The sequence below is a fragment of the Lissotriton helveticus genome, chromosome 7 (genome assembly GCF_964261635.1).
Source record: "Lissotriton helveticus chromosome 7, aLisHel1.1, whole genome shotgun sequence".
In the NCBI taxonomy this organism is placed as follows: domain Eukaryota; kingdom Metazoa; phylum Chordata; class Amphibia; order Caudata; family Salamandridae; genus Lissotriton; species Lissotriton helveticus.
In genome coordinates this window covers 735,547,914-735,573,662 of record NC_136068.1, presented here as the reverse complement: position 1 = coordinate 735,573,662, position 25,749 = coordinate 735,547,914, and the positions used below count along the sequence as shown (strand labels likewise).

At 44.6% G+C, this 25,749-nt stretch overlaps 1 protein-coding gene across 4 annotated transcripts in view; it reads left to right on the top strand.

The window, feature by feature from the left end:
* The window catches only part of ARHGAP26 (Rho GTPase activating protein 26), a 2,444,655-nt gene that overhangs the window by 1,504,630 nt on the left and 914,276 nt on the right, over positions 1-25,749 (top strand). For all 4 annotated transcript variants that reach the window (XR_013598661.1, XM_078653061.1, XM_078653060.1 and 1 more), the window contains exon 18: positions 24,280-24,439. Coding sequence is in view for 3 of the 4 variants with exons in the window: in XM_078653061.1 (XP_078509187.1) it covers positions 24,280-24,439 (160 nt within the window). In the remaining variant the exon portion in view is untranslated. The remainder of the gene's footprint in view (positions 1-24,279; positions 24,440-25,749) is intronic.

Sequence of the window (25,749 nt, the reverse complement as noted above, 5' to 3'; positions counted from 1 at the left end):
TTCATGCGTGGATTCAGAACTCCTCTTTTTCTTCACTTTGTGAAGTGATTTTTTTCCTTCATAATTTCCCAGTGTGCTAGGGAACATGGCACCCATAAGACTACATGTCTAAGTTTTTAGCTTTGTAGGGACTGTCACAAACAGATGTCTGTGATAGATCCCCTCGAGGTGAGTCTCTGGTGCTGGGGTTTGACGCTCAAGTCTAGGGCCTGCGACAACTGCGCTCAGATCAATCCAAAGGCCATTATTAAACTCGAGGCACAGCTTCACATGACGAAGCACCGAAAGACTCATGGAGATCTTGCTCCAGGTCAAAGCCGAGAGTGTGGACCCCTCCCGTCATTTCCGCAGCAGATAATCTTCGCAATCAAAGTCTTCGGGTAAGATACAAAAAACATGACTGTCGCTTCCTGCCACTCTATTTTGCCTGAGAAAGCACGAAGGCTAAACTATGTCTCCAGGTCTAGCTCTCATTCTACTGTGAAGCCAATTCAGTCTTCGGTACCAATGCACCCTGAGTTTCAGGGTCCCGAACACAGCACGTCAGAGCCTGTAGGGGTGGCATGCTTCCAGCTCACTCTGGCGTACCTTTGGCCTTGAATGATCCACAGTGGCATTCAGGTGGGTTACCACTGACGGTCTGCCCTCTGTGCCCCTTGAACCCCCTCCTCCAAGGTTCACACCAGCATTGGTGCAGAGTTTGGCACCAAACTCTGCATAAGTCCTTCAGGCGTTGACGCCAGCACAGACACCGCGGTAATGGATGTGGAGCTGCAACCCATCATGGTCTGTCTCTGAGCTGAATTAATCTTGACCTCACTGAGGCCATGCCCGAATTCCCATGTGGTGCAGCCAATACTTAATCCCTCTGACTCAGACGCTGTTCCTCTACATCCAGGTGCGCACATACGATACACAAACTTTTTGGCTTGAACTCTGCCCAGTGTCAGCTATATGGAGTGGATGGGAATGAGTTTGCCCCCTCCCCCCACCTTTGATGAAGGCAATTGATAAATGGATCTACAGGATGTCAGTGCGTTGGATACCTCACCTGATACTGGGTTGGTGTCCACCTCTAGACTAGCTATTGAAGAAAATACATACTTTGCCACTGTGATACAGAGAACTTCGAAGTTCTTGAACTCCAGTTCCCCACTGCGGAGGTGAAAACAAATGGCCTCGAGGAGGTGCTTCAAACTGATCAGGCATCAACTGAAACTCTTCTGCCCTTCATAGAGGCCCTCATGCACACACTATTAGACACTTTGTCAAAACCGTGTTCTGGCTTTCAAATCAACCGACAGGTCACCTGTCACTATAGACCAACCCCAGGCGACCCGATTTTTTTTAAGCTCCGCATTCAACCCCTGAGAGTTTGGTGGTACAGTTGCTCCAACACCAATACCAATAATTGATCAGGGATCAATACTCAACTTCATCACTACAATGGCCCATACACATTCACCCAGTATCCCTGATGCACTGGGGTCAATTTGTTTGTTTCTTCAGATATTTCTTTTATAGAGCTCTGTGGGATATCCGTTCGGTAACTATTCTTGATATCAACTTTCCTTCGACTTGGTCGATGGACAAATTAGTTGAATAGTTGATGGCAATGATAATTACTAACTTACCAATCATTTAGTCAAAATTAATTACAGACTCTCTGTAAGGTTAATAACGAAATTGTATCTCCGATTTAAAAGGTAAATGCTCATTTGCATTAGTTCACAATTACAAACATCGAATCTCATGAAAGGAGAAATTATACATTTTATGCAGACTCATTATGCAATGAAGGAGTGGATAGGGCAAGAGAGAAGTTTCAGCAAATAATGATGCCAGATAATATACCTAACGGAGGGCTAGATGGAGACAATAGGTTAATCTAAAATAATGCATATCAATATATTGACGGAGTGGATAGGTGGAGATACAAAAGATTATGAGACAAATACATTAATGCTGAGATTCTGAGAATGATATAGGCTAAATACAAACCTATCGGCCTGTAGGAAAAAGCTAGTCCTCTCTGCAAACCGACGGACAGCGACGCATCTCCCCTCTTCTATCTCCTGTCAGCCTAAGCTTCTCCTAAAAACCGGAACCCTAGTTATAGTCTAAAATTGACATGTCCATCCCTCAAATGTTGCATTTTACCCTCTAACTCGCACAGTGATTGGTGGGCTGAGGAGGTGACATTGTCACGCCACCATGACTTAACCTTTATTCAACAACTTTACTGTGGAAGACCGTTCCCATGGTCTGAATCTCACCTTAATCATACGTTCCTTACATAAGTTACAAAATTTACATTTTTCTTCTTCTGAATTAGTTATTTGCAGAGAAAATCTCCGGTCCCAAGCTCGAGTACAGTAGTTGGCAGGCGACTGACACACTGGCAATCGCTCCTTCATGTCATCTGCGGTGCACAGCACATCTTTTTCTCCTCATGGCACAACAAACTCGCTCCTAGCAGCTCCCCCTCCCCCCACCATAGCCAAGTTAAATAAAATGGCATCTTCATCCAGAACATTAAAGCAAATGAAAAATGAACATTTATTAATTGTGATAATGAAACCTTCACTGTTTACCACCCACCATTCACTACTTCCCATTAATGTTACCTAGCATAAGCTTAGTGTGAAAAGCAGCATTAATCCTTACTTTATAGCATGATGCAATGGGCAAAATACTAAAGCACATGCGGCCTATTCATGCAATTTCTGTTAAATCAAAAAGATATTACATTATTATTCGTTTATGTGTTAGTTCAGGCATGCGCAAAGCAGCTTCCCAATGTTTATTTTGGGTGTACGTTAGTGTTACTGTAGCTACTTATTGTTAGTACTTATTATGGGGGTACTCGATTCAAGCAGGTTTCATTTTTGCGAAACCCTGCTCCATCACAGTCATCCACTCATGCACTTTTCGGTATAGTTGGTGAGATCTTACTGACAGTCTCTGAAGACTTAAGGGTTTTCTTGTCTCAAACCATTCAGAATTGCCTGGATGCAGGCAGGCTCATCATCTGTTCGAGCCTGGACACCACCAATTGTCTAGGAAGAGCTATTGGGACACATGTGGTGCTTCTTCGTCATGCATGGATGAGAGCCACATACTTTTCAGGAGACATCCAACCATTTTTAATGGACATGCCCTTCGATGACCCCCGCCTAATTGGCGAAAAGGCATATTTGTCCCTCTTTTATTTTAAGGACAGCTGAGCCATGTCACGCTCCTTTGGATTTTTCAGCACCAACCTAGCAATCCCCCCAATAGTTTCACTCTTTTCAGGGATATGCCATAGGCCCCGCTGCCCACACATCAGGGCTTCCAGCCCTTTCAAGGACAACACTGTGAACAAACCAGACAGGGACCTGCCGATCAGGGTCAGTATGCATCCCAAGGCGCTGTCCCTCTGATAATAACCTCTTTTGTGTGGGGCACAAAGCCATTTGGTAGAAGGAACGGTCAGCCACCTCCTTTCCCGGTGGCAGAGCGTTACATCCAATAAGTGGGTCCTCCAAACTGTCCAAAGGAGGTATGCCCTGCCATTCCTTTTCGACACACTGCACCTGCCACCTACATCAAAGCATCTATCAACAGACCCTTTTACCATTTTGTGTCGTATGGCTTTGACTATTCGCAAAGGACCCATAGAGAGGGTGTCTGCCTTTGAAGTAGGGACTGGATGTTGCCAGTGCTGAAGAGGAACAGGCGTCTTCCTCCTCTTTTACATCTTTACCCTGTCAATGGTTTACTGCACAAGGACAAATTCAAGATAGTCCTATTTCACCGTTTCTGTGTCCTGGATCCAGGAGACTAGATGGTGGGGTTGGACATGCCAGATGCCTATTTTCACATCCCGGTTCTGTAGGTCCACTAGCACAACCTGCAGTTCAAGGCAGGCCACATCATTTTCAGTTTCCCGTGCTCCCTTTTGGTCTCACCAGTCTGCGTTGGATGTTCATGAAGGTGATGGCAGTGGTCGCTTGCCCCTCTGTAGTGTTCAGTGATACCAGATGTCCCTTTACCTTGATGACTGGTTGCTGAAGGTTTGTTCTCCACAGTCATATGCTGACCACCTTCAGATGATGCTGAACCTTTTAATATTTTTCGGTTTCTCAATCAACCTACCTGACTCCTTTGCAGATGCTCCCCTTCTTTGGAGCAGTCCTGAATACAGTGATTTTTCAGGCCTTTCCTCTTGACTTTCAAGTCCAGGATATTCAGGCTATGAACCTGATGTTTCAGCCTCTGTCCTGGGTTTCAGTGAGGATAGATCTGAGGATTCTTGGCCTGCTTACCTTCTGTGTCCTACTTGGAGACTATGCCTAATATCATATGTGGGCTCTACAGTAGGATCTGCAGTCTCAGTAGGCCCAGCACTAGGGAAAATGGCTGGATTAAATTCAGGTGTCCGAGGAGACTGCAAAAGATCTGCACTGGTGACTGCTCGACTGCAATTGGACCAATGGCAGGCTCCTCTCCTTACCGCATCCAGAATTGTCAGTGGGAACTGGCATGTCAGTACTGGGTTGTGGAAGCCATGAGTGAGTGGTCGAAATCACAGTACTCTGGTCTCTGACAGAGTCTTGCATCCACATAAAGCTGTTGGAGCTGTGGGTGATTCCCTTGGCATTTAAAACCTTACTTCCTACCACCAATTGCACGCTGATTCAGGTTCCCATGAACAACACTTTTGACATGTGGTACTGAAAAAAGTAGGGCAGGGTGTGGTCTTTGGGTACTGTGCCAGGAAACTTTGCTGCTCTAAAACTGGTGGAGCCGTCATGAACCTTTAAATGCCAGGGTGGACGAGCTTAGTTACAGAGGCTTAGCAGATCACAAATGACTGTCATACCATCAGGTGGTGTAGGGTGTCTTTCTCCAATGGGGAGAGCCTTGACTATTTGCTACCGCTGATAACACGCAGTGTTTAAAACCTTCATGCACTGAATTTCCCTCGAGGGGGTCCCTCAGAGACCATTCTGCATAAAGTGGATCACAGGACTCCTGTATGGCTTTCTGCTGCTACCACTCCTGCTCATAGTTCTAAAGAAGAAAAGTGATGACTGGGACCAAGTTATTCCAGTGACTCAGGACTTGGTCTAGAGAGTGCAATACCCAGAACTTTTGTAACTGAGCATTTGTCCTTTGTTCCGTCTGCCGCTGACAGGGGATCTTTTGTCACAGGGCAAGTACTTGCACCTGGGCCTAAGCAATCTGCAACTCCATGCGTGCATATTGAGTGATGGCAGTTGACCTCCATAATCTTCCTCTTGAAGTCATTGATGTGATTCTGGCAGATAGGTATCCGTCCATGAAATCTTTGTATGCTAGACACTGGGATACGTTTGTGACTTGATGAGGCGGACCAGTTGCAGGTGAAACTGTCAGATGTATAGCTATTTGTTCTGTCTTTGGCTTAGCAAGGTTTTGCTGTGGCCACAGTTAAAGTTCAAGGTTATTTGTTGGCCCTTTCTGCCTTTTCAGGTTTGACGGACGCGCTGTCCTTTATCAAATCACCCGTTATGATGTGCTTTCTCAAAGGTATGCAACATATCTGCCAAAGCCCTTTGTAATGCCACAGTGGAATTGTGAATGAGCTTTAGGCCCCCTCGTTCCAGCCTCTTTATACCACATTTTTCTCTTAACAAACTGGTGTTACAGATTGTAAAAGCATTCCTGCATAGATGGTGAAGCCTTTTTACATCAGACAACATATCACTCTTCTGACTTTATTTGCATCTCCTCATCCCTCAAAAGAGGAAGGTAGCCTCCATGGCTTGAACTCCAAGAATGAACTGATATTTTACATCAGTCGTACCAAGAAACACACAGGTAGATGTTAACCTTTTTGTGGGGTTCCCTGGTGCAAAGAAGGGCAAAGCAGAAGCAGACCAGCTTTTGATATAGTGTTCTGTATTAATATCTGCTACGCAGTGACTACAAAGCAGCCTTTAGAAGGCTTGAGGGCTTGTTGTAGCAGAGCTAAGGCTGTTACCACTGCATTGGTAGCCATTTCACAGATCCACCACTTTGGGAGATACTGGTCTGATACCTATTTTCAAGGTGAGGAATCTACGGTAAAAACTATCTAGCAGAAGAACAAGTTACTTACTTTTGGTAATGCTCTTTGTGGTGGATACTGTATCTAACTGCAGATTCCTCACTGCCCTCCCTCTGTGGAATAGTCTCCTTTCCCACATAAAAGGTCCTAATTTTGGAATCTGCACACTAGTTATTCCAATGTGCTGCTAGGTTCTGAGGGTGCGTTTAAGCTTCCAAAAGAAACTGATGTCAGCGTACATGGGTGGCACTTAAATGTGGCTACATTCATCACTTCCGATGTGGAACGAAGTCGGTGAGGAGCCACATGGTACCACCTACTGGCATGCAGGAGCACTGCTTTTTAGGCCAAGCCTAGACAGTGCATGCGCTGCTGCGAGACATGTTGTATTCACACTCGGGGCTTTGACCATGAGCACCACTTTTGATTGGTTGTATGCCTTTAATAATTCCTTTGATTTTGTTAGCTTAGATTTATCCCGTCTTTTGGCTGTTTTTTTCCCGCCCTGCAGACTGCCCCTACTACAGGGATCCTTTCAATATCTGCCATATGTTTTAGCTTGGCCACACTAAATTTTGCTTCATGTTGGCCTTAATCACCTTATCTCACTGTGCAGTCCGCTTCCACGTCCTGCACAACGCGGCTGCTAGGATTGCCCCTAATTTTGCTACTGTAATTGTTTAATTTACAACAAGCACTTGCGTTTGCAGGTGTGCGGCCGTGCACCTTTTATCAGCACGGTGGCGCCTCACTTCATGTTTGTTGTTAATCAGCTTTTTTCACTGTCGTCTTCTACCACATCGCGTACTTTGCTGCTGCTCCAAAGGCCCCCAATTTGGATTCTGGTACTGTCATTTTTTATTTATAAACAACACTTCTGTTTGCATGCTAATGTCTTTTATCAGCATGGTGGCTGCCAGGCTTCATGTTTTTCGTAAGTGACCTTATCTCCCTGTGGCGCCCCCCCCCCCCCCCCCCCCATCAGCTCCTGCACATGGCTGATTCTCCAACGGCCCTGTAAAACATTCTTTTAATCCTCATTATTTAAACTATTAAACATACCCCCACGATACGCTTCTTCTCTTTAAAAGCACATCTTGTTAAGATCTTTGTCATTTCAATTATATCATGCAACCAACATGTGCTAAACTGCGCTGGCGTACTGCATCACGTCAGAAAGTGGAAGACATACTAGAGTCAAGCAAAATATCCACAGCAACTTGAGTCTATTGTCAAATGTAATATTTGCCACTTTTATGTGCACACTCTGTTGCACTCGTGGCCTCGCTAATATGCCTCTGTTCATGCTTATTTTCTCTTTAGAAGTTTCAGAACAAGCTGTGCTTAGCACCCCCACGCCCTGCTTCTAGCCCTGTAATTTAACTCTACTCCTCCCCTACCACTCTCCTCCCTCATGTTGTTCACGAAATGCTTTTCGAAGAAAGAGAAAATGGAGCCTTGTGTATTTCTACCTTCCTATTTTTACATACATGCCGGCGTGTGTGCGCGTATCTAGATGTGTTTCCCATTACTTTTTTTTTCTTCTTCATGGGATTGCACTTTCGCTGGTCCTGGCCATTGAGTCAAATGAATGCACCCGCATCCGTCATCATTGTTTTACCCTGAAGGTATGGGTTTGAATCCAGGTGTGTCCTCTCACCTTTAAGTGAAATGTGTACCATTGAATTGGATAACTGCAAAAAGCTGTTATATTGTGCCAAGAGGATCAATTGGGGTGAACATGTGTTTTTTAAGCAAACATTTTTTTTTACTAATGCTCTGGTTCTGTTTAAAACCTAATAGGTCGTATTGAACTGTTATATTTTGGTGCTGTCGTAGGCATGCTACAGAATTTTAAAAGCTATGACTGTCGCATCTTTAGTTGTGACCGACTTATATTTTGGGACTCGGATCTGTATGTTACTGCACTTTAAAACCCATTGCTCTGTTATCTTAAATAGTGGCACAGTAAACCAGTCTGTTACAGTTGATGATTGGACTTGTGGTTTGCGCAGACCTGTTCCGGTTTCATGTCTCTTTTGGAATTTGTTTTTTGTTACCCTGTGAATTGTACTGTGAAAGACCAAAGGTGTTTATCACTGTGCCTCGGAGAGGTGCAATCTGAGTCTGGCACATCTTTCTACATGCAATTTCCCAGATTACTTCTTTTAGATGCATTGTAACACACACTTGACATCACATACATCCACTTCACTCCAAAACGCATAAATAAAAAACATTTACATTACAACGCCTATAGCTTTAAAAAATGCAATACCTATTGCATTGCAAATGCTTGTTGAGGTTCTGGATGCAGTCTGGTGCTTGGATATATTCACAAGATATGGAAATCTGTGCTTAGACAGAAGATCCACTAGTTCGTGTGTTGCAGAGGGTAAGCAGTATCATGTTCATCTCACCCTGTGGCATTAGGTCCCTGTGAAGATTCACTTGATGTAAGTTAATTCTGTCCCTCCAACACTGGTACACCCAGAGTTTGGTGCAGCATGTTGGTGTATACCTCCCATCTACCAGTTTTTAAAAAGTTTGGCAAGACAAATATGAAGCCTCTCGACTGGTTCTCAAGTAAATATCACAAAATATTTCCCTTTAATCTCAAAATGTCCGATGCATTAAAATGTATGAAGGGAACATCAGAAACCATAAGTGATTACTGGGCATTTTATGACCCCCTTGACTTCTCACTACCTCCCCCGCAGAGCGTTCCTGTAGAAATCACTGGCCTGACTGACAAATTGGTACATGAGAGGATTCATAAAAATGTTGTGCAACAAAAGTTGCCAACGCACAGTTTAATCCAATCACTACTCCTTTCCACTGATCTCTTTATTGAGGTCTGTTGTCTCATTTGATATAACTTCAGCAGAATGCCTCATAGTGTCACACGAGGCAGATATCTACGCGAGGAGAAAGGTAATTCAAGCTCGTGGTTAGTAACTATATATACACACGTACATAATATTCTATTGGAAAGGGAGAAACGCTTATGTAAAAGGCATACAAGATTCATCCTGCCTCTTTCACAAAATCCGATGTTTGTTGATTTCTGATGTGGCCAAAGATAGAAATATTGGTGAATATTGTTACCAAGTTTCAACTTTTTTTTTCTTTTTGCCAATTCATTATTCGTTCATCTGTTCTTTGAGCAGTAAGAGCACAAGGCTGCACTCATTTGATGTAATGGCATGAGTAATTGTTCCCGAGTCGAACACAGTACTTTATTCTTCAAATGTTCTTTTAAAAATAATTAATTGTCTCTTTTCGTTGCTCATACAGTAATTTAACTCACAAACTTATCCTACGCTTTTTGTCCCGAACAATAAAAGAGAGCAACGTTTAAGCATCTCATATGTGGAGCAAGAGTAGTTGACTGAATGAGCAATTTCCTCCAAACCTAGCCTCATGCTAATCAGTCATATGTGATGCGTGATCAGAACAATTTGAAAAGAAGCATAAATGGGCTGTGGTAAGCCTTCCTGTAGGTGTGGACAGGCGAAGTACCGCCAACCTCTCTTGTACGTTACCTCTTGTAAGTACTGTTGCCCACCTTGCCGGACTGACCAACATGCACTGTACCCTCAACAGTGAAGTTGCAGAGCCATGTATCAGTGTAAATTAAAATGCTGCGGAAAAGCAGTGACTGGTAAGACAGGAAGTACACAACCATATATGTGGTACTTGACAAAAGAGAAGAGGCAAGACAGAACTCATAAGCGCTATATCCCAGAGCCAGGTGATAAGCAAGATGCTGTCAAAGAACGTCTCGTCTGAGAGGGCAACCCAGGAAGACTAAATATAGGACCCAAGCCCACCCGCAGGATCACCAGGCACATTTCCTCACCTCCATACCCCCATTGGATTTCTTCCTCACACTTATCCCCTGTCGCCAAATTCCCCACAAATAAATACAGAGGTCTCTGCTCGGACTGACGTCACCATTCCCATGGGTGGGTTCAGTCCATAAAGTCGATGGCGCCAATTAACTAAGCAATTAGAGGCAAACCCTGAAGGGCACATCTAGTATAAAAGCGAGCTCTATTGCAAATAAGCTGTTAGATGCATCATCCTCATGCATTCTCATGAGATGCTCATCCACACAAAGGAGATGAAACTTGTGGCCCAGTCAGAAAGACGTGATCTGGCATACAAGTTAAAGGTGAAGAGACTTCACTTTCTCTGACTAGAAATGTGGTGATGGGACACACTGAACTCACTTTACAGCAGACAACCTGCAATGGTCTTTAACTGCAAGACCAACTTTTCGCCCGAGTGTTTATAAGTACTAAGATCAAAATGGAATGAGAAACCTCAATGTTAAAATTCCCATTGCCTTACAGGTTTAGTACCATACATGCCCTTTTTATTCCTCGCTGGTGTCAGTATCATGAGCAATGTCGTCTTAAAAAGGACAGTCTTTGGCAAAGCCAATAGGTCTAAGCCATTCAAGAGCTATTCGCGTTGTCAATGTGAATGCCTTTTGCCATGGTGTATAGCAGCGCAAATTGCGGTTCAGCATTGCAGAAAGTCACGGGAAAAAGCGCTATGATGTGGCCAGCGCAGGCCACGTCCAAGGTCTTTTTTGTGTGTAATGAGGAGTGGGACAATGAACTCGACCTCTGCTGTGAAGACAGTGCATGTGCTGTCTAACTGAGGCCTAAAACTAAATGCTTCCTAGTGCCATTTTTATCTTTTTATTTTGCAGTTTATAATTGTAAACTCGACCCAAAGGTTTTGGAATCCTTTACCTGAGCACCAGTTACATTACACAAGGACACATTCATTTTTGGTAGGCACAGTGAGATTGGGTGATTTGCCACAATCACAGGATGTTGATCCCACGTTGAGACTTGAACCTGGTTCTCCAGCCTTAAAGTCTGTAGCTGTGGCTGTTACACTACATCCTGTCTGTATTATTGCTATCGGTCTCAACAGGCCAAAGCAACAACAGGGATGGGGGCTAGAGGGAGGAGGAAGAAGCAACACTTTTGATTAGAACACACTCTACACAATCACCTTCAATGAACTTTCAAACAGTTATATGAGAGATGTTTCTGTTGCTGCACATCAAAACAATAGTAATACAACTCCACATCCAACCAGCATCAAATGTTACAGGAAGGTGTCCTGAGGTCCTTAACCAATTACATCCGTGCTTTTAGGCAAATTAATATTTGTTCTATGCTTAATAGACGTTTGCAGAGCAGTGTATTAACTGATAACACAATTTTGCCACATAGCTGCTAAAGTGCATGAGCTCCTTGTAAAAGCGATTGGAAGTCCTATTTACATAATCAAAACAGTAAGAGCAGCTACGTAATCTGTGCAAAAAGCAGTAAAATGCAACAAAAGTACAGCAAGGGCACAGGGGACTAAACGGGTCGCCCCAGTGGACTGTCTAATGGGATAACCTCACTGCTCGTACAATCTATGACCCTGTGAGAAAGTGGAGACTCTGACTTCACTGAAGTAAGGAAAAGACGGTGATATCAATAAATATCCACAAGGGCAGCTTCCCATGTTGTTATGACAACTTTAGGCAGAAACAAATGTTCTGTATGGCTGGAAGATCAGTTCGCAACTGTTGAGGCTACATGCATAGTATGCATTGCTTTCACATGCCTCCTCTTGGGCAGTCTACCCCTTGAGCCAAAAATGGCTAGTCAGAGCTGGTCAAATTCTTTGATGGGACAATTCTCAATGAAAGAGCAGCCAACAAGAAAGTCGTACTGGTCAAAGCCAAGATTAAATGCACAAACCTTCTGACCAAATCTTGGTGCTGTTAGGGAACAGACTTCCACAGGATACTGTGTTGTGTTTCAGGCAATCAATCTTAGTTTTAATGTACACTTCCAAACCAACTCTTGTATAACGGTAGAAGTTGAAGAGCGGGATCAAGCTTTACACCTCGAAACAACAAAGTATCCCGTCTAGATCATTAAATGCCTATCAGTCTACTAATACCTTGTATATTTAAGAGGGCTAAGCAACAATCTCCAGCTCCAAAGTTGGTAGCTGTGGCCGTTACTCACATCCTCCTTGCATGGAAGCTATCCACTGAAGAGGGGAAATAAGCACCGGCAAGGGAACGGGTGCGGGGGGGAATAAGCAACAGGGATGGGGTGAGTGTGAGAGGGGGAAATAAGCAACAGGGATGGGTGGGTGGGAGGGGGAATGAAGCAAAAGGGAATGGTGGTTAGTGGGAGTGTGATCAAAGCAACATAAATGGAGGGTGGGTGTGTGGGGAGAAAGCGCGTGAAAACAAGAGTACTCCTATGGTAGGCCTAAACACAACTAAAAAAGTGGCTCCACAAACAAGAGCACTGGATGGACACAAGTACTTGGTCCATGCTCTAGGGGAGGGACAAACACAAGAAGAGGCATAACGCATGCATGCCATAGACAAAAAGGAACGAAGAATTACTGAGTGATGTTGAAGCGGACAAATGGTAAGCCCGTGGGTGGGCTTTAGCCCACTGAATTGAAAACATGTCTCCTGGAGACCGTTAATGCGCTGCCTAACCGAGACCTAAAAAATTATTTGAAGTGAAGTGGTCACTGCAAAAGTTGTATGAGTGCTGAAAGAACACGTATTTATACTAAGACCATTTATAACCAGGCTGCCACTTGGGTGGCCTCTATCACAAGCCAGTGCTACAAAAAAGTTGTAAATATGTACGGTCTATTAAAATTGAGTTCCATGGCAGTTAATTCTGCTTGAACTCTGTTTCCTGACATGTGAGCCAGTGTTTACTGCTCCCAAAGCTGTACCAGGTAGATTTTACATGCCTAACAAAAAGTCAGAGCATGCACTGCAGAGCTTACCCTTGTGTGTGGTATGCCACATCTGAGCCATTCGTTATTCAATTTTGAGTAATAAACATGGCAGGGTTAAGTTGCCTTCCAGTAATTAGTGTCAAGACAATTTATTTCTTTGACTTAAGTGATAATGAGACCTGTTAATGAACGTCCAAGGCTGATAACGCCACATTTATTGTGATTGTTGTTTTTCTTGTATGAAAGGTAGGGAGGTCTGATTGGCTAACAAGCCAGAATACTGTTTGAAATCTCCAATAGAGTTGTGTTAATATGATTATAGTGTGCATGATAGCTTGTTTCTTCACAAGCATCCAGGCGCTGTAGACAAAAGGAATAGAAATGTCTGCATTGTGTATGCTGAAGCAATGTCTTTGAAATGCATGGATGTGTGCTGATAAAAAGGTGTTTGGGGGCAAAGACACATATAAATGAATGAAAATTAATCTGGAATATCATTTTAGTTCCTTTTGTAATTTATTGTCCCATACGCCATACTCGTGGCAAACAAATATGCTACTGAGTTTGTAAGTACTAGCATGTTATAAACTGCATCTTTTTACATTGGGAGCATTTTGATGGTTATTCCTTAACATTAGCCCGATTGTTTACTCTCAGCTACTGTACAGCATCTTACACTAGTGCATTTTTCCCCGGCAACATGGTTATTGCACTCCACACTCTGCATTAAGGACCCTGCCTTATTTTTCGATAATTCCTTGCCAACACCTTCTGTTTCTGGTTTCACCCAAAGACCCAAGAGTCTTGAGTTTTTAGGTACAGAGTTGACGCACGTGGACCACCATCTGAGAGAGGATAGCTCTATAAAGATGCACATGTTCGGTAGACTTTTCTTGTTGGGCACAGTTACATAATTCACACCTTTTAACAGCTTTGCTCTTTCCAGTGAGTGCCATGAAGTAGCCCATACTGATTATGGTTTTACATAGGGGTTTCAGATGGATATTTCTAACCGCACTTTCTTTACCGAGTGAATATTCTCCAGACGTCATAGTTGATCAAGAAACTTTAAAGTAGTACTCCTGCGCACAGGTAATGTAATGCAGCTCTGCACCAATGTTGTAATGCAGCTCTGCACCAATGTTGTAATGCAGCTCTGCACCAATGTTGTTTCACTCCAGAAATAAAGACCGTAGCCGCCTATACTCAACCGCCATGTGTGCTGGCGTCAGTTTCTTTCTTTCTGCGCCTTCGAGGACGGCCACAGAGCTTCTGCTTGGTCTTCAAGGCTACGTTTTAGTCAAACGTTTCCAGTGTGCAAGGGAAAATATCACCCTCTAAGACAACAGAGTATGTCGGGACTTTCACAAACAGATTCCTGTGTGTCTTTGGTTCCTGGGGTCCGAGCACAATTCCAGGAACTGTGATGACTGAGCCCAGATGAATGGGACTGTCACACAGGACCAGGAGGCAAACGTTAATGCTGCCAAGCATAAGAAGACGGCACAGCATGACTGGCTGGAGTTAAACGGAAGGTCCAGTTCCTGCAGCAGACCATCATGAGGTCGAAGTTGTCACGTAGGTTCACGTAAAAGCATAAGGAGTTCAAAGAGGGCACGAGCGGGTCATCATGTCACCTGGTCCCGTGCTCAATCGCCACCAGAGCTAACTCAGAGTATAGTCCTGCTGCAACCCAAGCTTCTGTGTCAGTCAACGGTGTCGCAACAAGTAGAGGCATTAAAAGAGGTCAACTTAGAAAAAAAAAATTCCTCCATTTTACTGGTTCCTTCTGGGTCACCGCTTTATTTATTTAAAGAGTTTTATATAGTGCTGGCTAGACCCGTAGGTATCGGAGCGCTTTACATAAGGTCAGCAAAGTTACAACAATAATAACTATTTTACGTTACATCAAAATATCAGGCACATAACGGGAGAGAAGGAGAAATCAGTAGAGAGGGAAGGGGGAGTGAGAGGGAGAGGAGGAGGGGGAGGACGGAATAAGAGACAGACAGGTGGATAGAAGGGAGACAAGGCAAAAGCAGAACGGCGTAAATACAATGAGGGGGAGGGTGGGCGAGATGAGAAGAAGGAAAGAAATTGTGCCCTAGGTCCGGCTGGGCAGGTGTCGGTCAGGGGGTGAACCAAGTCCGATCTCCTCATTAGCTGAACAGAGCAGCTCCACCGGGCGTTGGACATAATCCTTGGACTCCGCTGTCAGAAAAGAGGTCACGTGTCCTTAGGGAAAGACAGAGTAATGTAGGGGGTAGAGTGGAAGGGAGTACATGGTCCTAAGGAATTTAATAAGTCCTCTTGAGGTTAGGCACTGTCCAGGCAGGGTTGAACCAAGAATTTGCAAGGCCCTCCAATCAGGCTTCAGACAAGAGGTTCACCTTCACAGCCTTCTGCCCCCCCAACCTCCTCCTCCAAACCACTTCAGGTTCATCACCACCACCTGGTGCAGACTTCAGTTTCATACCCATCCTCTGCGCCAGTCCTCCTTACATCGATGCTGGTACTACAACCTCAACGAGGCCTTAAGTGACTCCGACTATAGTGCATCCAATCAGTATTCATTGTGATTCTGGTACTTACCAATCAGTTGGTCCCAAACTTTCTAGAATCTTTTTGACTGTCACTCAGATAACAGTAACTTTGATGAAGGGAATGATTTTATTTCCCAATATGGAATGAAAATGCCAGTGGACTGGACACCTCTTCGGATACTGGCTGTCAGAACCCCTTTCAGAGGCTTACTATGGTGTCTGAGCAACTGGGCCACTTACCTCTTTTGCCCTTGACTTTCAGTAGTAAGCGTGGTAGAGCAGTCGAAGGCCCTCTTGGGGGAAGGTGTGGATACCGATTAGTGAACAGGGGCTTGCAACTCAAAATGCGCTCAGCAGCAATAAATCATTGTCCAGGCAACTACTCACTTTTTAACAAAAGAAAAGTATTTTATTTCTACTTCTACCCACAGAAAGGAAGAATATGACATACATACATTTTACAGTCTTCTGTTACGGTTGGGGCTCTAGTCTTTCTCTGGGGGTTCCCTGTCTCACTCACGTTAGCGATCATGGTTATTCCCCATGCACTATTAATAACATCTATGGTATTCCCCACTTGTAGTCCGAGTCTCAAGAATCTATGACTTTAATTTAAAGTCAATGGTGTTCCATTGCACGTGTGCTCAGTTTTAGCAGCAAGTTCTCCTGGGGCCGGTACCTGCTCTGGCTGAACTGAAGTGTTTAGAGTCGTGGAGTGTCGCAGCCCACTTTCCTTGGGTACTGCTTTGGTATAAAAGATAAGGAATCTGTGACTAGAAGTCTCTATTAGAAGAACAAGTTACTTATCTTCAGTAGTGATCTTTCTGTCAGAGACTCGGTCTAGCTTCACTGACCCTCTCAGTTCTCTGTTTGTACTCTATCCTTCACCAAGATCCCACGTCTAGGATTCTGCACACTGATATACCGATTTGCTTTTGGGGCTCCACATCTGGAGGTATGGACAGTCTCTAAATCAACTGACGTCAGCCCACGGGAGTGGAGCCTTTATCAATCTGCATAACATTTCCAGAGAGGAACTGTGTCAGTACAGAGATGCACATCACCCCATTCCGGCAAGCAGAGGTACTATGAAAATAGTTACAAGTCCAGTCTGATGCATGGGGAATATTCCGAAGGTGAGGAATTTGCGGCTAGATAGTCCCTGCCAGAAAGAGTGCTACTGAAGGTAAGTAACTTGTTCTTCATCGGCCTCTCTCGTAAACTATTCGCAACATTATGAATATACAATTAAACATTCAAATAAGTACAAATAATGAGAAACAAAATTAAAACTTAGCAGAGGACACATGCATTATTCAATTTAAACATCAGAATTGAATTAAAATGCTAATTGTACCGAATGACTAAAGTTAGCTTTTCACTCATTTTCTAGGTATTGGGTTAGAGCTTTATCCATCATATGACAGTGTAGCTCTAATTAAGCATGATTATTTTGCAAAATGAATCAGTTTTAAAGGAGAAAAGAATCAAAGTCTTGGTGGTATAGCAAATGAGTTTATTAGATCTCACGTATCAAAACACTATAAGGCAGAGGAGTGCCAAAATCAATGTTTGCCTCAAGTGCTTCTCTGCTGGACATAATAAATGAGACAAATTTACTGAGTTACTACTACAAGCTGGGCACTGGACCAAAAAAGATACTGCATTAAACCTTTTAATGGTATATGCGTTCAGTGGAAGTGTCTCTAACGTGAGCAAAAGATACAGGGTACAACCATATATTGGTGAAACCACATTTCTAGGTTTCAATGTCAGAAGGATGTTTTGGTTTAATGCTAAAGATTTCCAAGCAGATAGTGGGTTCTCTTGGAGCCAATCACAATAAACCACTTTTAGGGAAGGAATTTCTGTCTTGGTTAATTGTTTAGTATGCTCCCACCCATCTTTCTGACCTAATTAGACCATGGTTAGGCTTACATAAATGCACCAACATACAAAAGAATTGACTTTTTAATAGACCATGGAGGAAGCATGAATTTTTAGAAAGATTCTTACATATCTGTGGGTCTCAGGTATACTTGACTTCAAATGTGGGCTCCGATTGAAATCGTTTCACTGATGTAGTATGTACAATAACTTTTGATGCATACTTCTAACTACAAATTCCTCACCTTATAATATGCCCAAGGTGCCATTCTGGATCCGGAAACTTTTTCAAGCAATGCTCCCACGCACTGCTAGGTAGCACCTTTCGGCTCCGTACTGCTGTAGAAGTGATGAAGTGAAGCCGCATGTAAGCGCCACCCCTGTATGCTTATATCTGAAAGAGACACGTTAGTGATAGATTCCTTACCTTAGAATATCCCCAGGAGTCAGACTGGATCCGGAAAGTTTTGCTTAGCAGTACCCTTGCGCGTGAGTAGGTGGCGTCCTGCGGCTCCGCGTCTGTCATTGGCATTGTCAGCGCCGAGATTACGTCAGGGAGAGTACTTGGGCGCCACCCTTGCGCGCTGATGTTAGTTCTTTCTTTTTGCATATAGCCAGGTTCTGAGCTGGGATGGGGCAGTGAGATAAATAACGGTGATGGATCAAGCCCTGATCTTTGGACTGGGTAAGAGTGGTCTGCTTAATTCAGACACTCTGTTCATCACCACCCCCTTTTCTGTATCGTTGCGCGCTGATGTTAGTTCTTTCTTTTTCCGCGCCAGTAAGAGCAGATCCTGATTGAGCACATACCTTGGTCTATTTTTGACCTCTATTTTGAGACGTTTGGTCTCCCCAGCCTTCTCTTGGTGCACGTAGGGATGCCCGGTTTCAAGTCCTGTGGAACCGGTCGCCGAAACATGTCAGTAGCGGACCCCCATGATGTTTGCCTCTCCTGCCTGGAGGCCGACCACGACTGCCGCACCATGACCCCCAAGGCCTTACGGGAGCGGTGTCGGAAGCTGCTGAATGTCCAGCATTCATCGCGTCGCCGCTCCCAGTCTGAGACGTCGCTACTCGGACTCCAAGTCTTCACCCTCGGAGTCCGGTTAGCGTCGCCATAAAAAGAAGTCTAAGAAGCGTGTTCGCTCTCCGACGTCCCCCCGGCGCTCCTCGGAGGGGGACACGGTTCTCGCCCCTGCGACTCCTCTGGAGCCTCAGAGTTCCACGGCCTACCCGCCTATCCCGGGTCCGTCAGCAACTCCCGAACAGCTGCAAGAATTCCTTGCTGCTTTGGACCGCCTTTACAGGCCTCGGGCTCCCGCCGGCACGCCTTCGGGCCCCGCGGACCCGTGTCCAGATCCTGCTGGCAAGGCAGCTCCGCCATCGGCACCAGCCCCGGTGCCACACTCTGCTCCAGCCCTGGCGCCACCCTCGGCACCGCCCCCGGCGCCACATTGGGTGCCGTTTATCCCACCCCTGCCCCGGTTCCCAGACCATTTTGTTCCGGCTTGGGATCCGCTAATCCCTGCTTGGGGATTGCCCTCCTGTGGGGATCCCCATGTAGCGGGGTCCAATAGGGATCGGTGCCATTGGAAAGGGGACAAACTACCCTTTCCAATGATACCTCTCCTATCTTGAGACTGCCCCTAGAGCAGTGAAACTGCAGTGAAACTGAAACGAGTCGATCAGCTTGTTTCAGTTTCAGTGAAATGACGACAATGCGCTATGCGTGCTGATCGACATTTCACTGAAACAATCAGAACAGCCTCAGGAGCTGGGGAAGCTCTTCCCCAGCTCCCGAGGCTGTTTTGGCTGAAAGGACAGTTGCATGTGCGCGGATGTCCGGGAGCCATCCGACGTACACGAGCACTGTGGCGTCGGCCAACTCTCAGCCGGCCGATGCATGGAATTGGTTAACATGGGGGACACAACCTTACAAAATTGAGGTTTAACAGAGTCACGAGTTCAGTGATGTGTGAGATCTGATTGAGGTAAAATTTGGGGTGTCTAAATTTTGGGGTAATCTTTTGCTCCCACCTGGTCAAGATGATGTATGTGCTGGGGTGGATACTACTGGAGCAAGCGATTGACACTCATTTGGTGCTCCGTCACCATGCTTGGATGCAATCCACTGTTGATGTACAGGTTTCACTTTTGGGTATGCCTTTTGATTAGCTCACAGCAATTCGAAGGTGCAGCTGCTTCTGCCTTAGAAAGCTTTAAAAAGAGTTGGGCTATGGCACTCTCTTTGGGCCTGTTGATCCTGTCTAACATTTCTCTCACCAGTTATGGGACTTTCGAGGCTTCTCCAGGGGGATGGCATGCAGGCACAGCCAGTCTCCCCAGACCCCAGTTCAGGCGCACTAGTCCTTTGAGGTCAAGGACATGGATCTGGCAGTCAGCGCAGATCCACCAGACCTCGGTCATTCCAGTTCTCTGCTTACCAACGGTTACAGCTAATAAGCCGCTTTAGATTGCCCTAAGTAGTGTATTGCCACCTTGCGGGAGGTATGATTCAGTACATTCTCCCAGGGGGAGGGTAGAGGTGGGGGGGGGGGGGCGACCCATCACATTCCACAGGTTGGTCTTCCAAATCCTTCATCATAGCTGTGCCATACCAATTCTTTGTGCCCCACCACACCTCCCCACATAAAAGCTGTTCTCGGAGGTGCACCTGTCCATTCTCATGCAAGAGGTGCAAAGCTTTCTCTCCAAAGGAGCCATCAAGAGATTTCTGCACTCGGAAATAGTGACAGGTTTTTACTCTTGCTATTTCCTTGTGCTGAAGAAGGGTGGAGGGCTTCTCCCCTTCTTGGATATTCACCCTCTGAAGGCTTCCTACAGAAGGACAAATACAGAATGCTAATGCTCGCGCAGATCCTGTCTGCCCTGGATCCGGGGGCGACTGGATAGTGGCGTTGGACTTACAGGGCACGTATTTTCATATTCCCAACCAGCCTTGATCCTAAATCTTGGTGTGAGCAGCTCTGAAGCGCCTTGCTCTGTTAGCCTCCAGCATGTTGAGTATGCCAAGTAGCATATGCAGGCTTTGCAGTGGAATCGGAAGTCCTATTATGCCCAGTACCAAGTAGGCCTGTCCGATGGCATCACGGTTTCGGAGGTCTCTGCATATAATTTGCAATGGTGACTGCTCAATTGCAATTTGACCAGTGGCCGACCCCTCTACCTATCGCATACAAAGCTGACAGTGGTGATGGATGCATCACTGCTGGGTTAGAGGAGGTCAGCTGGGGGGGTGGGGAGTTGGAGATCAGAGCACTTGGGTGTCCGGTGGGACCCTTCTCCATATTAGTCTGTTGGAGTTGTCGGCCTTTTGGCAGGCGCTGAAGGCTTTTCTGCCACTCATGAAGGGGAGGCTGGGTCAGGTTCTCCTAGCCAACCCAATCGCCAGATGGTACTGCTGCAAGCAGAGCAGAATGGGATCCTGGGTCCTGTGCTGCATCTCTCGAGTTTGAAGTGTCAGGGCATCTCCCTCCTGGTAAATCACTTAGCATTATCCTTGAACACCTGGTCAGGCGAGTTCATCCAGCAGTGCCCAGCCATTCATTTTTTTTGTTGTTAAATCTGTTTATTGGTATTTGTAACTTCAACAATACAAAAGGCACTGCTTTACAATCAGAATTGCTCTTCAGTAATTCACAGGGATTAGGATATCAACAGTGTGACTCATCAGTGGCAGCATGACAGTGCAATTAAAATGTTTTGGAGCAGGGCACCAGTGCCCAGCCATTCATGAATGGCTTTTGCATTCTGAGATGGCAAAGGCCATCTTCCTGATTCTGAGTTGGGCTTCCCGCAAAGGTTCTCAATAAGAGTTGCATTCCAGCTGGAGTGAAACACTGGACTTGTGTACTTATTTCTATCTCTGCCTTTCTTGCCCCAATTTCTGAAGAAGATCAGGAACAACCGGGCCCAAGTCATCTTAGCAGCTCCAAATTGGGCCAGGAGAGTGTGGTAGTGGAGCCTTTTAGGCATGAGTGTCTGTCACCCGATCAGGCTATCACTTTGTGAGTATCTTATGTAACGGCTACAGGGAAGCCTTTTGCACCCAGGCATGCACAATCTATACCTCCATGCATCCAGATTAAGTGTTGGCAGTTAACTATGTTCGATCTCCTACCTGAGGTTGTTAATGTCATCGCTGCGCCAGATGTCTATCTACGAAATCCATTTGCCGTGGGTTCTAGGACCGATTTGTGGCTTGGTGTGGCAACCTCAATACAGAGCCTTTGCAAGCCAAGCTGTTGGATGTTTTGTTATTTGTTTCTCTTTTACCTAGCAAGGTTTTGCAGTGGACACAATTAAAGTGTATTTGTCAGCCCTTTTGGCCTCTTTGTATTTGTTGAACCAACCATTCCTGTTTGAATTATTCTTCCCCCGACCGTTTGTGACGCTGCTGCTGGCCCTTAACTTGTTCTTGATGTTCCTCATGCGTACTCCCTTCTAGCTCATAAGCAGCTGCCTGTTGTTTCTTCTGACCTTAAAGGTTGTCTTTCTCATTGTGAACTCTTCAGATCGTTCTCTTAGTGAACTCCAAGCTTGTTTGGGTCATCTGCAGTAGATTCGCTTTTTTCCTAGACTAACTGAATTTGAGGATTTGGGCAGCCACCTTGCCAAAAGTTTTGACTCCTTTCTATGTTGGGCGATCTGCCATACTCCCACCGTTCTTTGCCCGTCTCACCGTGAGAGAGGAGGAGACACTCCACTGGTCGTACCCCAAAAAAGTTTTAAGATTTTTCTTCTATTATGCTAATGATGATCTGATGGACGATCAGATTTAGCAGATTTTTATGAGATTCTCTTGGGAGAAGAAAGTGAATGCTGTTCTGAAAAAGACTTTGTCGAAGTGGTTAGTCCTCTGCATTATGACTGCTGCACGTGGGCCAAATTGCCATTTCCAGAGTTCCACTAGGGCCTAGGCTGCCACCACTGCGCTGGCATGTGGGCTGCCTGTCCTCAACATTTTTCAGGACACAAATTTGGCTTTGTTGGACATGTTCACAAAGCACTTTTGCCTTGATACCTAGGGCTGACTTACGGGCATGTCGCTCATTCAGTGCTGTAAGATTTTCAGAGGTGACCCACTCCACAGACCCTCCACCTGCGCGAGGTACTCTTTATCTTTGAGAAAGGTAAGGAATCTGCTGTTAGAAGTATCCATAAGAAGAACAAGTTACTTAATTTCAGTAACTCTTTCTAGTGCATGGTCTAACCAGTAGTGTAACGAAAGTTGAGGGCCCCCCCTGCAAGGTACATCGAGTGGTTCGGGATTAAATCCGGAACTCTCAGGCCTGAGGGCCCCCCTGCAGCTCAGGGCCCACACCCCCGCACCATTGGGGCTGCGGGGGCCTGTGTTACCCCACTGACTCTATTGGCAGAATCCTCACTGCTAGAGATTTCTCTGATTTACGACTGCCTTTTTTTTTTAAAGCTAATAATAATCTTTTGTTAGGGATAAATATGTTTTGATTATCAGATAGCCCTCTGTGTTGCTGCAGAACAATTCCCTTTTTATGGGCTTATAACATGCAACACGAGATGAATTTCCAAATCATTGTTTTGAGTGGCAGAAACCGTGTCCTTTCTCCACAATATTGCACCCCTCGTTTCCCTGTGCGAGGAGAACAGTTCTTCAATTTATGGAAAAAGAAAAACGTTGTGAAAAGTATTGATGGACCGAAACCCCCAACATATAAAATGTAGAGAAGTTGGACATTGCGATAAACCAACTTGTCTGCATTTTACCATACAGTTACATATTTGTTTTTTGTCGTTCGTTTAACTTATTGCCACATTGCTCAAGGGTAGTGTCAGAGCGTTTCATTGTTGATGTTATGTACACAGATCCAGTTATTGCAGTATGCAGACACTATGGTGGCTGCTCCCAGGGACTGAAAACCCTTTGTGGTTGAACCTGGTTTAGGGCACTGGTGATGTAATTGTGCTCTGAAAAATGAAGTGGAGCATGACCCGTGATCATTGAAATGCAGTAGCACCCTCAGCTAATCCAGTTTGCTTTGTTGTCGGCTAGTCCTTTCTAGTTAGAGATACCTTGAGAAGGTTTGTAGAACCATTGACCACAAGATAGTCAGTCACTAAGAGAGGGAGGCACAAACATTTTGTTCAATTGTGTCCATGCAAATTTCTAGCTTTCTGATAATTCACAAATGTTCAGGAGTGCACATGGGAATCTTCCCAAATGAAACTACTTTACGTTCATACTCCTACCTATTCTTGAGAACAGGTTAACAATCCTCACTAGAAAGTGCGGTGGATTTATGTCAAGAAAATGTTACATTTTTTGTCGCTTCAAGGGAGAAAGTAATGTTTGCAAATATTCATAACTTGAGGACATGTGGAAGTGTTACATGCATTTAGTGTGGCAACTGCCATTTACCTCATGTGCCATGTAGACACATCGCCCCCATTTTCCCAGCCCCAACACTTTCAAGTTTTATCGCCAGACCAAAAAGTTCAAATGAGACCCCTAGCTCTCACATATCGCCACACCGATTGTTGACAACCAGTGGATTTCCTTTTCTGTCTGTTGAAGCTGTGTCCCATCCATCATCACTCACTTTCCCGTGCGTTATCAGTCACTGCTTTTCTATCACTCGTTATTAATCACTTTTCATCTCACTCCGCATCTATGACTCACTCCTTCTTAAACATGCTTCATATATTACGTTTAAAAACACATATTGCTTTGTTAATACAAAAAATTGCCTCTCATTGGCGATAAGCAAAACTTAAAATAATAAGGTACTTGTCCTTTATTTAGAATCAACGCTCAGGAATTGGGTGACCACTTTTGTATGGTCTTACCTCATGTAATTTTCTATCTTTTAGAAGTAATTTTAACACAACCGCTGTTGTATTTTAAACTGTTTCTCCTTTGTTGCAAATGCTCATTTACCTGTTCACTTTAATGATCTTTCAACCTGTACTTCCTTACAGAGTTGCCAAAAATCACCAACAAAATCTCATGACTGTGGCCAATTTGGGTGTTGTGTTTGGGCCCACACTTTTACGCCCACAAGAGGAAACCGTGGCTGCTATCATGGACATAAAGTTTCAGAACATTATTGTTGAGATTTTGATAGAGCACCATGAAAAGGTAATTCTTAAAGCTACTGTTGTTTCTACATGGGCATGTTTGTTGCTTCTTGGCTTTTCTTTTATCCGTGCTGTTGGACTGCTAGGCTAGCAGTATACCCATAAACTTGTGCATTTGTATTTATTGTCTGAATCAGAATTTGATGTCCATAGGTTCTCTTTTGCATAAATATCGACCAGGTGGCACATAGGAAAATAACAGTAGGGGAGAACTTACATTTACAATGATTAAAATCTGGAACATGTGTGTACTGTCAAACCAAAGACTTTAAGCCATTCATGATGATGGTTATGTGGAAGTTGTCCATCAATTATAATATTAAGCATGATTTTTACAGACAGTTTGGTGAAGCTGAAGAACCAAAACTGTTATTGAGTGAACCAAATGACTGGGTTCGTTCTTCAAAGACCTAATATACAATGAGCATGTATTGGGTTTCAATCCAGTTTTATTTTCACACACTTCTACAAACTCTTAGCCAAATTCTAAATGTGTCAAATCTTGTAAAGGTAACCAAAGACAGAAAATGAATGTCTAAGATTACACAACTTAGTCCAATTCGGAGACCAGGATTAAAATAGAAAATTCCTCCTGGTTCCACAATTCACAAAATGCCCACTAAATCACTGATGCGGAGGTGGTTCTAATTGCGAGATGTAAAGAAGGCAGTCACCAGGGGTATGACGTTGTTGGGGGCCAAGCCCATATTTTAATGCGTTTATTATCAGCATATTTTGCTGAAGTGATCACGTGTCGGCTAGATGTAAAAAAAAAAAAAAAAAAAACTTAATACACCCTTCCCTCTTCTATCCCTCCATTGTCCTTTTCAATCCAAATAACAAACTAACATGTCCACCTCCCACATTAATTCCATATTAAATCTATTCTTAGACCTACTCTTTTTAACCTGTACTTGTCCCCCCAGCATCCGTGGCAGAGGCTAACGGTGCAAAGATTATATCCTACGCGGATGACCCGCAACTGATTTTCACCTGCGAAAAAGGAGCTGATTTTGATGGTGTGAAGATTAGGGCCTGACTTTCATAGGTGTTTCAGTGACTTAAGGTGAGTCAGCTCAAATGCAACTCAGATAAATCAGAGATTGTCTTCTTTGGCCAACCCGCAGTCAGTAACTGGAACACATGGTGGCCTGAAGAATACTCGCCACCGCACACCGAGAAGTCATCTGTGGGAAATCTTGGGGTTTTCCTAGAAAAATACCCTGTCCTTGAGGTCTCAGATCCAAACTTTGGTTGGCACTTACTTCGGCATCTTGTGAATGTTGAAAAAATGTCTTCCACTCATGTCGA